Source organism: Garra rufa, chromosome 3 (assembly GCF_049309525.1).
Source record: "Garra rufa chromosome 3, GarRuf1.0, whole genome shotgun sequence".
Lineage (NCBI taxonomy): Eukaryota > Metazoa > Chordata > Actinopteri > Cypriniformes > Cyprinidae > Garra > Garra rufa.
This window is the reverse complement of record NC_133363.1, coordinates 4,558,003-4,574,070: the sequence shown is the minus strand read 5'-3', so window position 1 is coordinate 4,574,070 and position 16,068 is coordinate 4,558,003. Positions and strand designations below refer to the sequence as shown.

General features: G+C 35.6%; 2 protein-coding genes across 2 annotated transcripts in view; both read right to left on the bottom strand.

The window, feature by feature from the left end:
* The window catches only part of aco1 (aconitase 1, soluble), a 48,755-nt gene extending 46,153 nt beyond the window's left edge, over positions 1-2,602 (bottom strand). Inside the window, exon 1 of the mRNA XM_073835596.1 lies at positions 2,528-2,602. The gene's annotated coding sequence lies outside the window, so the exon portion shown is untranslated. The remainder of the gene's footprint in view (positions 1-2,527) is intronic.
* A 3,880-nt stretch (positions 2,603-6,482) lies between these two features.
* LOC141330934 (leucine-rich melanocyte differentiation-associated protein) lies at positions 6,483-16,033 on the bottom strand. Its single transcript, XM_073835745.1, is given in 5 exon segments — positions 6,483-6,825; positions 11,679-11,756; positions 13,483-13,674; positions 14,125-14,379; positions 15,926-16,033. Coding segments are annotated over 4 exon segments (636 nt in total). The 5' UTR covers positions 14,346-14,379; positions 15,926-16,033; the 3' UTR covers positions 6,483-6,680.
* Between the last annotated feature and the right edge of the window lie 35 nt (positions 16,034-16,068).

The following is a 16,068-nucleotide window of genomic DNA, read 5'->3' as shown; positions in this document are numbered from 1 at the left end:
CATTTCTTAAAATTATTTATAATAGATTTTATGTATTTATTTTATTAAGTAATGTATTAACAATTTATTTATTTATGTGATTTGATTGAAATAAATACACTGACATAAATAATATCTAAAAATATTTGTTATAAATTGCTTAAATTACAATATAATAAATAGATTTTATGCATTTTATTTATTTATTTTTTTTTAATTTTTTAATTATTTGTGTGATTGCTTGAATCTAGATAAATAAAATTGACTGAAATAAACGCACTGACATAAACGATATAAAAATATTTATAGTAATTTACTTAACGTAAACTGCTTAAAATAAATTATAATATAAATAGATTTTTATGCCTATTTTTGAATCATTTTATTTATTTGTGTGATTGTTTGAATCCAATTAAATAAAAGATGTATTGAAATAAATACATTGACATGAATAATACATACAAATATTTATAATAATTAGCTTAATGTAAATTGTTTAAATTAAATTAGAATAGGCTATAATAAATACATTTATGTATTTAATTTTTCTTTTTTTTTTTATAAATTGACTGAAATAAATACATTGACATAAATAATATATAAAAATATTTATTATAATTTGCTCAATGTAAATTGCTTAAAATAAATTAGAATATAATAAATAGATTTTTACGGATTTAATTTTTAATTTATTTGTTTATTTGTGATTGCTTGAAACCAAATAAAATAAAATTGATTGAAATAAAAACACTGACATAATAATATACAAATATATTTATTATAATTTGTTTAATGTAAATTGCTTAAAATAATTATAATATAATACATTGATTTTTTTATGTATTTACTTTTTTATTATCTTTTATTTATTTGTCTGGTTATTTGAATCTTAATAAATAAAAAAAATGTATATATTATTTTGAATATATATATATATATATAAAATATAATATATAATATTTTGCTTAAAGTAAACTGCTTAAAATAAATTATAATATAATACATTTTATGCCTTTCATTTTTAATTATTTTTTATTTGTGTGATTGTTTGAATTAAAAAAATAAAATTGATTGAAATAAACACATCCACATAAATAATATATAAAAATATTTATTATAATCTGCTCAATGTAAATTGCTTAAAATAAATTATAATTAATTAAATAATTATAATTGTATTTATTTATTTGTTTGTGTGATAGTTTAAATCTAAATAAATAAAAAATGTATTGAAATAAATACATTGACATGAATAATACATACAAATATTTATAATAATTTGCTTAATGTAGATACATTATAATAAACAGATTTTTATGTAATCAATTTATTTATTTGTTTATTTGTGATTGTTTGAATCTAAATAAAAACAATTGACTGAAATAAATACATTGACATAAATAATACATAAAATATGTATTATTATTTGCTCAATGTAAATTACTTAAAATAAATTATAATACAACAAATAAGATTTTTTTACGCATTTATTTTTTTCTTCATTTATTTGTGATTCTAAATAAATTAAACTGATTAAAATAAATAAACTGACATAATATATAATATACGTATTATAATTTGGTTAATTTGCTTAATGTACAATTTAATAGATTTATGCATTGCATTTTTTGTTTTATTTATTTGTGTGTTTGTTTGAATCTAAATAAATAAAAAAAAATGCATTGAAATAAATACATTGACATGAATGATACATACAAATATTTATAATAATTTGCTTAAAATAAATAGATTTTTTTTCCTATAAACAATTCCCAAATTTAAACAGTTAGACTTTGCTAAAGTCACATAATAAGAAATGTAAGTCCTCTGCAGCAGTTTATACATGTCTCTGTGATTTAGAAACACAAAACACCTCACAAACAAAACATATCTGACTGCAAAATCACCAGGAAGCAGTTCTAAGTTACTCTGATGAATCACAGTCTGATATCTGAAAGTATGAGACTCAGTGCCAAGCATAACAGACTGAATGAAACCTAATCTGTGGCAATATCTGTGCATTTCCACCCAGTCTTGTGACCCAATGCCATTTTCCACAGTAAGGTTGTGTGTAATAGACTCTGGACTATGAAATGAGGCTCTGTGTTTCTCAGTCTTCCAGGAACTTGCTTAGAGAATGATTTACTGAAGCCAGTGGACGATTTCACTCCCTTTGAACGTATAAAAGTCCATTTGCACTAATCTCACATCAGTAAATACAGCTATTAGCATGTGCAATAACAATCCTTTCATTGTCAATGAGCAGCTCTAGCTAGCTAGCTAATGTTAACTCACCCAAATACGAGCTCAAAACTGTTGATATTTAACATAAACACATTTCAGATGCCATAATACTCGTGCTAATTACTTTAACTGCATGTTTTTAATGCAATAGCCATATCTTCACGATATTAGCCTGATAGAAAACATGCATGAACTATGAACTCCAGCTCCGTAAACGTTAATATGAGAGGAAATGTAGGTGTAGCATGCAGTAATGTTCATAAAGCACTATGTAAGTGTATAAAAGCTGGTTTAATCTGCTTACCTCGTAGTGATAGTAGAGTTGAGAGCCGCTGTCACTAGATGTTCGGCCTCTTTAACTCTGACTGAGAGCGGCGTTGATGCTTTTACCGTAATTCCTCTAAATGAGCGGCATTTACACCTGCACCTACACGCTTATTAAAGTCACTTTTCGACCTTTTGAGTTATAAAATATCCGTGGAAAGCTGTTTTAACAGTTGTATCTATTTTTACCTTAATAGCAGGCCTATGTGTTTTAATTGTTAGTAAATATTTTGAAAATTTAATGGCTCTGGCTTCCGGTGTCATTTTCTTATGTCGCTATTTTTAGCTGTACAAAACGTAGCATAAGGTAGTAAAAAAAATCAATATTTTGAGAATAAACTCAAAATTATGGGAATAAAGTAACAATGTGATAATAAAATCTAATTTTTTGAGAATAAAGTTGTAAAAACTGGAATATTATGAGAAAATTTATTACTACTTTATTCTCAAAAAATTTGATTTTTATCACATTGTAATTTATTGTAAAATTCCAGTTTTTACTACTTTATTCTCAAATAATGAGATTTTATTATCACATTCTTACTTTATTCCCTGAAATTTAGATCTTATTCTCAAAATATTCCTTTTTTTTCTTACTTTACTCTAAAAAATGTATTTTATTATCACACTGTTACTTTGTTTCTGTAATTTTGACTTTATTCTCAAAATATTCCAGTTTTTACTACTTTATTCCCTAAAAATTTGATTTTATTATCACATTGTTACTTTATTCCTGTTATTTAGATTTTATTCTCACAATATTTCTTTTTTTTCCCTACTTTACTCTAAAAAAATGTATTTTATTATCACATTGTTACGTTATTCCCCGTAATTTAGATTTTATTCTCAAAATATTCCTTTTTTTCCCCTACTTTACTCTAAAAAGAATTATTTTATTATCACATTGTTACTTTATTCCCATAATTTTGACTTTATTCTCAAAATATTCCAGTTTTTATTACTTTATTCCCCAAAAAAGATTTTATTATCACATTGTAACTTAATTCACATAATTATGACTTTATTCTCAAAATATTCCAGTTTTTACTACTTTATTCCCAAAAAAATAGATTTTATTATCACATTGTAACTTAATTCACATAATTATGACTTTATTCTCAAAATATTACAGTTTTTACTACTTTATTCCCAAAAAATAGATTTTATTATCACTTTGTTAATTAATTTCCCATCATTTTTACTTTATTCTCAAAATATATATTTCTTTGCCACTTTACTCTCAAAAAAATGAGATTTAATTATCACATTGTTACTTTATTCCCATAAATTTGACTATAATCTCAAAATATTCCAGTTTTTACTACTTTATTCTCAAAAATGAGATTTATTATCACATGCATGTAATAGCATAGTATTGACTGATTGCTTGACAATATTCTGTGTATTACGGTAATGATTCAGCGCTTCTGCGCCTGTTTCTCTGCTCTGTTATGAATGTGTGTTAAAGGTCATAGTTAGTTCATTGCCACTGTAGGCTTATAAACACTACAGAGCACATATTTAACATCCGTTTTCATACTTCCATAATTTAGTTGACATATCTGATTCATGTGCATGCATCTGGTAGCCTATAAAAATATAATCTGCTGCCTTAGAATCCAATTTCAAAACTTCCTTTGTAGGGTATCAAATGAGAAGAGGGATCTGTCATTTGATTTCAAGAACATACTGTACATGAAGATGCTCCAGCATCACAGCTGAGATAAATATAGTACATGTGGTTCTGTGAAGCATTATCAGAGGTTCTGAAGCGGAGAGATACGCCTTATCACAAAACCATACAAGCCATTTTTATTTGCTATCAATAAATTTGCTTTAGCAGCAGTTATATCAGGGCAATAAACTAGACTGCCGTGTCATTAGCTTATTGCTTTTTTTTTTTTTTTTTAAGGGGAGACAGTGCAGGCAAAAACGCTGTTTTGCACCTGTCAAGTTTGAGATTTTGGGCTTTTTTGGTGTTTCATAAATAGTTTTTTCAGACTAGTGGAAAGAAAACATCCAAAAGACACTGTTAAGTGTTTCTATCAATAGTACTTTATTTATTTGTGTCAATAGATTTCAATTACAGTCCATATTTTATTTTAAAGGCTGTTTTTTTATGAGTTTTTCCTCCTACACTGAGCCCTTAAATCTCCACTTACGCACACCAAACTTTAAATTTTTATTCCTGTCTATATCCTGAAGGTTTTTTACAGAGGGATTTGTTCATATTTAATTTGCTTGATTTTATATATTTTATCCCTGCAAAACTTTTTTTAAATATATTGTTTTCTGTCTGTTTTAAGGATTTTCTGAATTATGGAGTGACAAAATGAGACCCAAAATCCCCTCTGTAAAAACATTTGACTCTAATATGTCAAAAAAAATTAAACAAGAGTTTTGAAACTGACTTTATCCAATATTTAGATTTTTGTACAAGAAATGTATGCAAATGTGTGCATAATTATTAAATAATGCCTCATTTGCATACTTTACCCTGACATTTTAGAAAACTTGTAGTATATAAAATGTTTGTAATTATCAATGTAATCAATCAACTGGGTAAGTAAGGTGATAACTATTATTTAATTTATTTACCCTCTTCACCTGCAGTGTCTCGCCTTATGGTGCAACCAGTGTTGAGAAAAGTAATGCATTATTGCATTATTCCCTAAATTCCCTTATTGTGTTACCTAGTTACTTTTTATGGAAAGTAATGTGTTTGCATTGCTTTTTCTCATCTGGGCTGGGCTTCTGTAATTGTTTTTGTTATGTTTAATATAAAAAAATATTTTTTTTGCCAAATGTAAAAGCCCTATCACACCAAAAGTGAATAAATGTTGTTATCTGTCGTTACAGTAGATGACGCAGTCTCTTCCACTCACCATGCATGAATTTATTTGATCTGAAGCACAGCAAAAACAATAAAATTCTATTTTTTTGTGCTTTTTTAAATAACTGTTTTCTATTTGAATATATTTTAAAATGTATGTTTTCCTGTCATTTCAAAACTGCATTTTTGGCATCATTACTCCAGTCACATGTTCCTTCAGAAATCATTCTAATATTCTGATTTGCTGCTCAAAAAAACTTTAATATTACTATTATGTTGAAAACAGGTTTCTTTGATGAATAGAAAGTTCAGCATTTATCTGAAATATAAATATTTTGTAACATTATAAATGTCTTTATCATCAATTTATGATCAATTTAAAGCATCCTTGATAAATAAAAGTATTTATTTCTATACTTTCTTTGCCAAAAAGAAAGAAAAACAATGATACTGACTCCAAGCTTTTAAATTACAAAAGCTTTTTTATTTCGGATAAATGCTGATCTTTGGATCTTTCTATTCATCAAAGAATCCTAAAAAAAAATTTACCCAACTGTTTTTTTTAAATAGCGATAATAAAAATAAAAAATGATTTCTGAAGGCTCAAGTAACACTGAAGACTGGAGTAATGATGCTGAAAATGTAGCTTTGATCACAGGATTAAATTAGATTTTAAAATATATTCAAATAGAACGCAAGTATTTTAAATAGTAAAAATATTTTACAGTTTTACTGCTTTTGCTGTTTTTTTTTTTTTTTTTTTTTTTTTGATAAAAAAAATGCAGGTTTGGTAACCAGAAGAGACTTCTTTAAAAAAAAAAAACATTAAAAATCTGGTAGTGTATAAATCAAATTACATGCAATATTTATTTAAAGCGGCTTCATATGTGGCTCATCCCATTAGAATTTATTGTTTTATTAAAATATATCTCTTAAATGCGTGTGTCAATTACTGGCTGCACATTAATATGTTTTATATATTAATTTAATTTTTTATTCTCCTTGCTGTAACACTCTCTCACACTCTCTATAGGCCTATATATTCTCTATATTCTCTATAGGCCTATAAAAAAGAAAGAAGTAAAAATATTCTGTTGTCATTTCACATTTATTTGCTGTAGCTTAAACATAAAAACTGAAACAAAAATTATATCACATGTTCTAAAACGAAAGAAGATAGTAATTTCTTGATGATTTTGTGCATGAGTAAATTCACTTCCTGTCAGCAGGGTTTGAAGCTCATGAAGACTAGAAGAGTGCTTTGGTTGTTCCCAGGGGGGAACGTGTGACATGAATAGTGTTAGCGATGAAGCTCCTTCCTCCTCCTGCTGCCTTCTCTGATTCTCTGCAACCTGTAGGTCTTTCGGGCCACTTCACGCTCTTTCTCCTGCACCTCTGTGTCATCCAGCACCTCCAGACTGGGGATCTGACTGATCACATACTGCCTGTCATACAGAAATACAGCAGTTAGGATGGACTAGAATATAGTATATATAGCCTACCCCTGGTTTCACAGACATGTCTTAAGCCTAGTCCTAAAATGTAAATCTGAGCTGTTTCAACTGAAAGAAACTTGCACTGACTGATCTTACAATATAGCAGTGCCAAGATGCACAGGAGTAATGTTTTTTCTAAGGCACGTTTATATGTCTTAATTGAACTATGGCCTAATTCTGGCTTAGGTTAAGCCCTGTCTATGAAACCGGGCCCTAATGCATAGAGTCTAGATTGTTCAGATTCAAACTTACTGACACAAATATTAAAGCTCAGCTTAAGATATTGTACTGAAATCTGCTTTAGCAAACCATGACCACTAGATGGTAGTACACCTTTTTGAAGAAGAAGTGTGCTTAACTGTACTGAATTTGCACTTGTAGTGTACTTCAAATTTTGAAAGTATAGATTTAGAAGTTTGTATTTGCAGATATTATATGTACTCAATACTTGGTAGGGGCTCCTTTTGCTTTAATCACTGCCTCAGTTCGGCGTGGCATGGAGGTGATCAGTCTGTGGCACTGCTGAGGTGGTATCCCATGTGAAAATAAAGTGTACTTGAGTGCACTAAAAAAATACTTGGTAACACTTTACAATAAGGTTCTTTAGTTAACATTAGTTAACCACAATAGCTAACATGAACTAATAATGAGCTGCACTTATACAGCATTATTGTAAAGTGTTACCAAATGCGTAAATTCAAGAAAGTACATTATGTCACGGGTGAGAAATCACACAACAAGGTCGCTCGGTGAAATAGCCCCGGAGGGTGGATTTATTAAATACTTTTTAAAAGTGAAGGAAGAAATAAGGGTGAGTGCTGCTTCGTGGCTGGTGCTCCTGTGAAATCCTCGTGCTCATGAAGGTGGGTGTCCAGGCGTGCTCAATCGGGCTGTCGGTCACTCGCTGCCTTCTGTGTTACGAGAGAGAAAAGGTTAGTTCAGCATGAGACAGTTGTCTGTCGAAGTGTGAACGGTGGCGGCTTTTCAAGCCGCTTGATGGCGATCGGCAGCTGTGACCGATCAGCCCGTGATGAGGACGTGCAGGTGTGCTGCGTCTGTTGCCAGGGCGACGCTGATGAGCCCAGAGAGACTAGTCACATCCCCCCCCCCAAGAGTCGCTCTGGCCCTAGGAACGAGAGGAGACAGTAGGGGTGAGATAAGGGGTGGGTGGGGAATGACCCCTGACAGACCTGCAAAAGCTGTCCACATCCGTGAGAGTCCATCGGTATTGGCGTTGGCGGCCCCGGCCCGATGTCGCACTTCAAAGTGGAAGTCCTGGAGCGCGAGGAACCAGAGGGTCACCCTGTCGTTGGTATCCTTGGCCCGGGCCATCCACTGTAGTGGGGCATGGTCGGTCACCAGGATGAACTTACGGCCGAGGAGGTAATAGCGCAGCTCCTGGACTGCCCACTTGATGGCCAGGGCCTCCTTCTTGACGGCGGCGTAGTTCTTTTCAGCCTTGGACAGCTTCCTGCTGCTGTAGATAATAGGATGCTCCTCACCTTCCTGAATCTGGGACAGGACGGCTCCTAGTCCGGTATCAGAAGCATCCGTTTGCAGCAGGAAGGGGCGGCTAAAGAGGAGAAGTTGGGGATAAAACAGCGATAGTACCCCGCCAACCCCAAAAAGGCTCGTACCTGGGACTTCGTCTGTGGTTTCGGAGCGGTCCGGATGGCCTCCACCTTCTTTTCTTGGGGCCGGATGAGGCCCCGGCCAACCTGGAAGCCCAGGTACTTTGCCTCGGATAGCGCTAGGTGGCATTTGTGGGGGTTGGCAGTCAGTCCAGCCCGCCGGAGCTCCGAGAGCACCCTCCGCAGATGTTCCAGATGTTCATCCCATGCCTCGGAATGGACCACAATGTTGTCCAAATAGGCGGCCGTATAAGCTTGGTGGGGCCTCAGGATGATGTCCATCATGCGCTGGAATGTTGCAGGCGCTCCATGCAGGCCGAAGGGGAGGGTCCGGTTCTGCCAGTGGCCACTAGGGGTAGAGAAAGCAGTCTTTGGTTTAGCAGAAGGTGAAAGTGGTACCTGCCAGTATCCCTTGGTTAGGTCCAGGGTAGAGATGTACCGGGCCCTCCCCAGGCGGTCCAACAGCTCGTCAACCCGAGGCATGGGATAGCCGTCGAATTCGGAGACTTCGTTGAGGCGGCGGAAGTCGTTGCAGAAGCGGAGGGTGCCATCCGGCTTGGGTACCATCACAATGGGGCTGGACCATGGGCTGCGAGATGGTTCGATTACCCCCAACTTCAGCACTTCCTGGATTTCCTCCTCAATAGCCTGCCGACGAGCTTCTGGGACTCGGTAGGGTCGTTGCCTGACGATCTCTCCAGGGGGCATCCTGATGTCGTGGTGGATGACGTTGGTCTGCCCGGGCCTGGAGGAGAACACATCCGTAAACTGACTGACCAGGTGTTGCAGCTCGGTCTTCTGGGCAGCCGACAGGTGGGGATTCATGTCGACAACCACGGGATCGGTGAGACTGAGGGCAACGACCTGGTCTCTGGTTCCTTGCCACCTCTTCAGTAGGTTAATGTGATATAACTGCTCTGCTTGTCTTCTTCCAGGTTGGCGCAGGCGGTAAGTAACCGGTCCAACCTCCACGACGGTATAAGGGCCTTGCCATGATGCCAGGAACTTACAAGCAGAGGTGGGGACCAGAACCATGACCCTGTCTCCTGGCTGGAACTCCCGTGGCTGCGCTGCCCGATTATAGTGGCGTTGTTGGGCCTGCTGTGCCTTGCTGAGATGTTCCCGGAACATGGCATGACATGGTCGATCCTTTCCCTCATTTGCTTGACGTGCTCGATGACCGTGCGGTGGGGAGCAGGCTGCTGCTCCCAAGCTTCCTGAGCAACATCCAGCAGCCCCCGTGGCTGGCGGCCGAACTGGAGCTCGAAGGGGATGAAACCAGTTGAGGCTTGGGGGACCTCACGGATGCCGAAGAGGACGTAGGGGATCATGAGGTCCCAATCCCGCTTGTCCTCCGCCGCAACCCTTCGGAGCATCTGTTTGAGGGTCTGATTGAAGCGTTCAACGAGTCCGTCGGTCAGCGGGGTGGTAGACGGTCGTCCTCAACTGTTTCACCCACAGCAGCCTGCAGAGGTCAGCTATTAGCCGGGACATGAACGGTGTTCCCTGGTCAGTCAGGATCATCCCGGCCGGCCAACAGAAACAGCTCGTGGGTGATAGCTTTCGCTTTGGCTTTCCGCAGGGGGACTGCTTCTGGATACCGGTTGGAGTAATACACGATGACAAGGATGTGTTCATGTCCTCGTGCAGACTTAGGCAACGGCCCCTCAATGATGGGTAAGGGAATTAGCGGACTGGGGGGAGGAGTCCTGGGGGCCGTGCGTTGGCAGGTCGGGCAGGCTTTGCAGAATCCCTTCACGTCGGCCTCCAGGCCTGGCCAGTGGAAACGATTCCGGATCCGCTGGATGGTGTTAGCCGCTCCTCGGTGACCTGCCATCGGATGTGAATGGGCTAACTCCAGGATGGTCTCCGTCTTCGTCCGTGGAATGAATAAGAGCTCCTTCTCCTCCCCCCTTTGGATGGAAGCCCAGGTTTCTTTGACAGTGGCCTTCAGCTCATCTTCATTTTTTGGTCTCTTGTTTCTTATTTTCCTATTCAATACCCCATAGATTCTCCACTGGGTTCAGGTCTGGTGAGTTTGCTGGCCAGTCAAGCACACCAACACCATGGTCATTTAACCTGCTTTTGGCAGTGTGAACAGGTGCCAAATCCTGCTGAAAAAAAATGAAATCAGCATTTTTTAAAAACTAGACAGCAGAATGAACCATGAAGTGCTCTAAAAGTTCTTGGCAAACAGCTGCAGTGGTCTTTAAAAAACTCAGTGGACCGACACCAGCAGATGACATTGCACCCCAAATCATCACAGACTGTGGAAACTTAACACTGGACTTCAAGCAACTTGGGCTATGAGCTTCTCCGCCCTTCCTTCAGACTCTAGGACCTTGGTTTCCAAATGAAATACAAAAAGAGGACTTTGGACCACTGGGCAACAGTCCATTTCTTCTTCTCCTTAGCCCAGGTAAGACGCCTAAGACATCATCTGTGGTTCAGGAGTGGCTTAACAAGAGGAATATGACAACTGTAGCCAATTCCTTGATATGTCTCGGTGTGGTGGCTCTTGATGCCTCGACCCCAGCCTCAGTCCATTCCTTGTGAAGTTCACCCAAATTTTTTAATCGATTTTGCTTGACAAGCCTCTCAAGGCTGCGGTTCTCTCGGTTGGCTGTGTATCTTTTTCTTACACACTTTTTCTTTCCTTTCTGTTAACATGCTTGGATGCAGCACTCTGTGAACAGCCATCTTCTTTGGTAATGAATGTTTGTGGCTTACCCTTCTTGTGAAGGGTGTCAATGATTGTCTTCTGGACAACTTTCAGATCAACAGTCTTCCCCATGATTGTGTAGCCTAGTGAACCAAACTGAGAGACCATTTTGAAGGCTCAGGAAACCTTCACCATATTCTAATTTGTTGAGAGAGTGAATTGGTGGGTTTTTGTTAAATGTGAGCCAAATCATCACAATTATTACTTCAGTCTGTGTTCATTGAATTTATTAACAATTTGAGTTGAATTACTGAACTTTTCCACAACATTATAATATATATATATATAATTTATTTAGATGCACCTGTAAGTAATTGTAAGTATTGTTTTAAAGTATATTCTTTCCATAATACATTTTCTTTGTAATAGTATGCTAAAGTGTACTTGTTTTTCACAAGGGTGTCATACGTAATAATATTAGTATTTCATACATCATGTCTTATGATTACCTGTAATCCATATACTGCGTGAGACTGCCTCCATTAAAGTAACTCGGTGCTGCTTCATTGTTCATCATACTGAGAATTCTACAAAGAAAACAAACAGATAAATCACTGGACGTGTAAAAAAAAACATTATTACTGTATGTCTACTGAGTTACAGTTGAGGTCAAAAGTTTACATCCCCCTTTCAGAATCTGCAAAATTCTGGAATCATACAAAATGCATGTTATTGTTTATTTAGTACTGACCTGAATAAGATATTTCACATTTAAGATATTTACCACAAGAGAAAATAATAGCTGAATTTATAAAAATGACCCTGTTGAAAGGTTTACATCCCCTTGGTTCTTAATACTGTTGTTTCCTGAATGATCCACAGCTGTGTTTAGTTTAGTGATAGTTGTTCATGAGTCCCTTGTTTGTCCTGAACAGTTAAACTGCCTGCTGTTCTTCAGAAAAATCCTTCAGGTCCCACAAATTTTTTGGTTTTTCAGCATTTTTGTGTATTTGAACAACAATGACTGTATGATTTTGAGATCCATCTTTTCACACTGAGGACAACTGAGGGACTCATATGCAACTATTACAGAAGATCAAACACTTACATTTAAACACAAACAAATTTTCACCGTTAGGCCTATTAAAACTATTATAAAGTGTATACAGAAAGTGACATTATTACCAACTTTGATCTATCGTGTGTTTAAGCACTCTAAAAAAGTGATTTATCGTTATAGACTCTACAGCTGCCAACACTGTGAATTGTGAAATGAATCTCTTATTTACATCCTATGTACATCTGCGCTTTGTTGTTTATGATGATGAGGGAATTCAAAAGTTGCTTGCACTTAACAAAACTGATGAGTTTCAGCAAAGACTCAGTTGAATGCCTCTGATTGGCCATTGCTTTCCTAAGCTCAACAGAATCGTGTGTGAATCGTTTACAATGCACAACAATGAAAAAATGCCTAAAATGGTGCAACATTAGCAGATCTTAATTTAATGCCGTAATCAACACTTTTTTTTATTTATTGTCACTTTGTTAGCAACATATGTAAAAGATTTAATTTGTTGTGCAGGGGCATTTTTGTCCAATTTAGTGTCATTTTTTTCCCCCAAGTCCGGGTAAATTTCATTTATTTTGTCTTCTGGGAAACATGAAACTATCTTCTGTAGCCTCTAAAGGGCAGTACTAAATGAAATATATATATATGATATTTCGGCAAAATAAGAAAAATGTACATGTCCATTCTGCTCAAAGTTTTCACCCCCGGCTCTTAATGCATGGTTTTTCCTTCTGATGCATCAGTGAGTGTTTGAACCTTCTGTAATAGTTGCATATGAGTCCCTCAGTTGTCCTCAGTGTGAAAAGATGGATCTCAAAATCATGCAGTCATTGTCGGAAAAGGTCCAAATACACAAAAATGCTAAAACACCAAAGAATTTGTGGGACCTGAAGAACAGCAGGCACTTTAACTGTTCAGGACAAACAAGGGACTCATAAACAACTATTAGTAAACAAATAAACACAGTATTGAGAATCAAGAGGATGTACATTTTTGAACGGGTCATTTTTATAAATTGAGCTATTATTTTTTATTGTGGACTATATGTGAACATCTTTTATGGGAAATTTCTAAATCAGGTCAGTACTAAATAAACAATGATATGCATTTTATATGATCCCTCTTATTTCAGTAAAATAATTAACATTTTGTAGATTCTGAGAGGGGGATGTAAACTTTTGACCTCAACTGTATGTATGAATGGATGTTCTTGGACCTCTACCGCAGAAAGCTGATGAACTCACTTGATATTTGGGAACTTGCAGCAGATCTCCTCCACAATAATGGGCAGGTTGCTGATTTTGTTCTTGTTGATCCACAGGGTGGTGAGGCTGGGCATGTAGGGGAATTTGACATGCGCGCTGTAGTTATTACAGTCCAGGATGAGTGTGCTGAGCTTCTCCAAACCGGCCAAAAGAGCTGGGTTCCGTTAGCAACTCGGTTAAGGGGAATCACACGAAAAGTTAACCCTATTTAATCATGACTGATCGCCTATGCACATTTCTTAGGCATCTAAATCATCAACATGATCAAAATTGTTGCACAGAACCTACTACATGCTTTCTGTCATCTGATTGATGTTCATAGTTCATAGTTTTTTAGCACATAAAAGTCCTTAAATATAATTGTAAAATTGTCCAACTTGTGATTCGTGCTTTTTTAATCTTGTAAATATTGTGAAATATTTTTACTATTTAAAATAACTGTTTTCTATTTGAATATAATTTCAAATGTAATTTATTCCTATGATCAAAGCTGAATTTTCAACATCATTACTCCAGGCTTCAGTGTCACATGATCCTTCAGAAATCATTCTAATATGCTTATATTTACATATAAGAAAATCTAGTTCTAGTTACACCCATGACAAAGATATCTGATTCTACAAAGGATACTCATCCAGCAGGTTGTAACTGAGGTCCAGAACCTCCAGAGATTCGTGTTGTAGAAGTATAGTGTCATAGGGAATCTCCAAGAGGCTCTGGTAGGCAAAAGAGAGTCTCTGGAGGCCCAAAACCACAGCAGGACCGCCGGGGGTGGAGGGCCCGGTCTCCATATCACCGCTCTCACAATCGTCACTACGGTCAGCAGTCCTCCACCACGGCATCAGGACACATTATGAGCTGATCCACCTCCCGACACTGTAAAAAAGATGTTTTTTTTTTTTCAGTTTATGTCAATAATTATGGGTACATTTTATTACTTTACAACTATTTATTAAATTTACTAGCAATTTCTGGGTGGAAATGGTTTCAAAGTAAATCCTACACTGCAAAAAATGCTTTTCTAGCTTAGATTTTTTGTCTTGTTTCCAGCCAAAATATCTAAAAATCAAGAAGGATTTTCTAGTCGAGTAAAAATTATTTTCTTGTATTCAGAAAAAACAAGTCAAAATTAAGTGAGTTTTTGCTTAGAACAAGCAAATTAATCTGCCAATGGGGTAAGCAAAAAAATCTTATTTTAAACAGAAAACAATAATATTTTTCTAACCCCATTGGCAGACTATTTTGCTTGTTTCAAGCAAAAATGCACTTAATTTTGACTTTTTTTTCTGAATACAAGACAATAATTTTTACTCATCTAGAAAATCCTTCTTGATTTAAGAATTTTTAGATATTTTGGCTGGAAAAAAGACAAAAAATCTAAGCTAGAAAATAATTTTTTGCAGTGTACTGACTTCTTAGGCTACTCCCAGAACTCTACTCTTTTCTTAGATTTATTGTCTTGTTTCCAGTCAAAATATCTAGGAATTCTTAAATCAAGAAGGATTTTCAAGACAAGTAAAAATGATTTTCTTTTTTAAAAAACAAGTCCAAATTAAGTGCGTTTTTGCTTAAAACAAGCAAAATAATCTGCCAACGGGGTTTGAAAAATATTATTGTTTTCTGTTTAAAATAAGATTATTTTTCTTACCCCATTGGCAGATTATTTAGCTTGTTCTAAGCAAAAACTCATTTCATTTTTACTTGTTTTTACTGAAAACAAGAAAATAATTTTTACTTGTCTAGAAAATCCTTCTTGATTTAAGAATTTTTAGATATTTTGGCTGAAAACATGACAAAAAATCTAAGTAAGAAAAGCATTTTTTGCCGTGATTTGGGGGGAGCCAGGAAAGGAACATAGTCATTTGCCTTATTATGAGTCAGTGTACCATCAGAATAATTTTTAAACTGATCTCTGTTTTATCATGAGAGCCAAATAAAGTAACACAACACTAAGGCCATTGAATTATATTAATGCATTGCTAATACATTATTCAAATAAAGAATATCATGTTGCTTTTGAAATCTGGTCTTTAAATTTTTTTTAGTATTTTTTTCAGTAGTTAAACTGTATGTTGTTCATCAGAATTTCCCACTTCCACACTTCAGAAAGAGAAAGCATGATTTCGGTGCATATGAAACTTGTGGTAAATACATATCAATTCATCCCCACTGACAGATAAAGATTCCAAAAGTGGGATTTCCCAGCAGTCATAAAAGAATCATTTTTGATTCAAGCAAGAGTCTTACAGTAAACAGTTCTAAAACAGAACCTTTTTTTTCTTAATGTAAAAAAAATTATTCACTATAAAGAACCTATGGATTTTAAAGTTTCCTTATGGAACCATAGGTGTCAACAGAGAGTTTTTCATACAGTCACAAAAACTGTATTTGTAATTCTATAGGTCAGAATCGTAACACTTACCAGGGTTTTCCAGCAGTATCTGCACTGAGATGGTAAGTGAGTCCGTCTGCATATACGACCCTTTCTGCACAAACAAAATACCTTCTTTCATGGCTGGAAATGGGATCACAAGATGGGATAATCACATTGCCTGTTAACCCTTG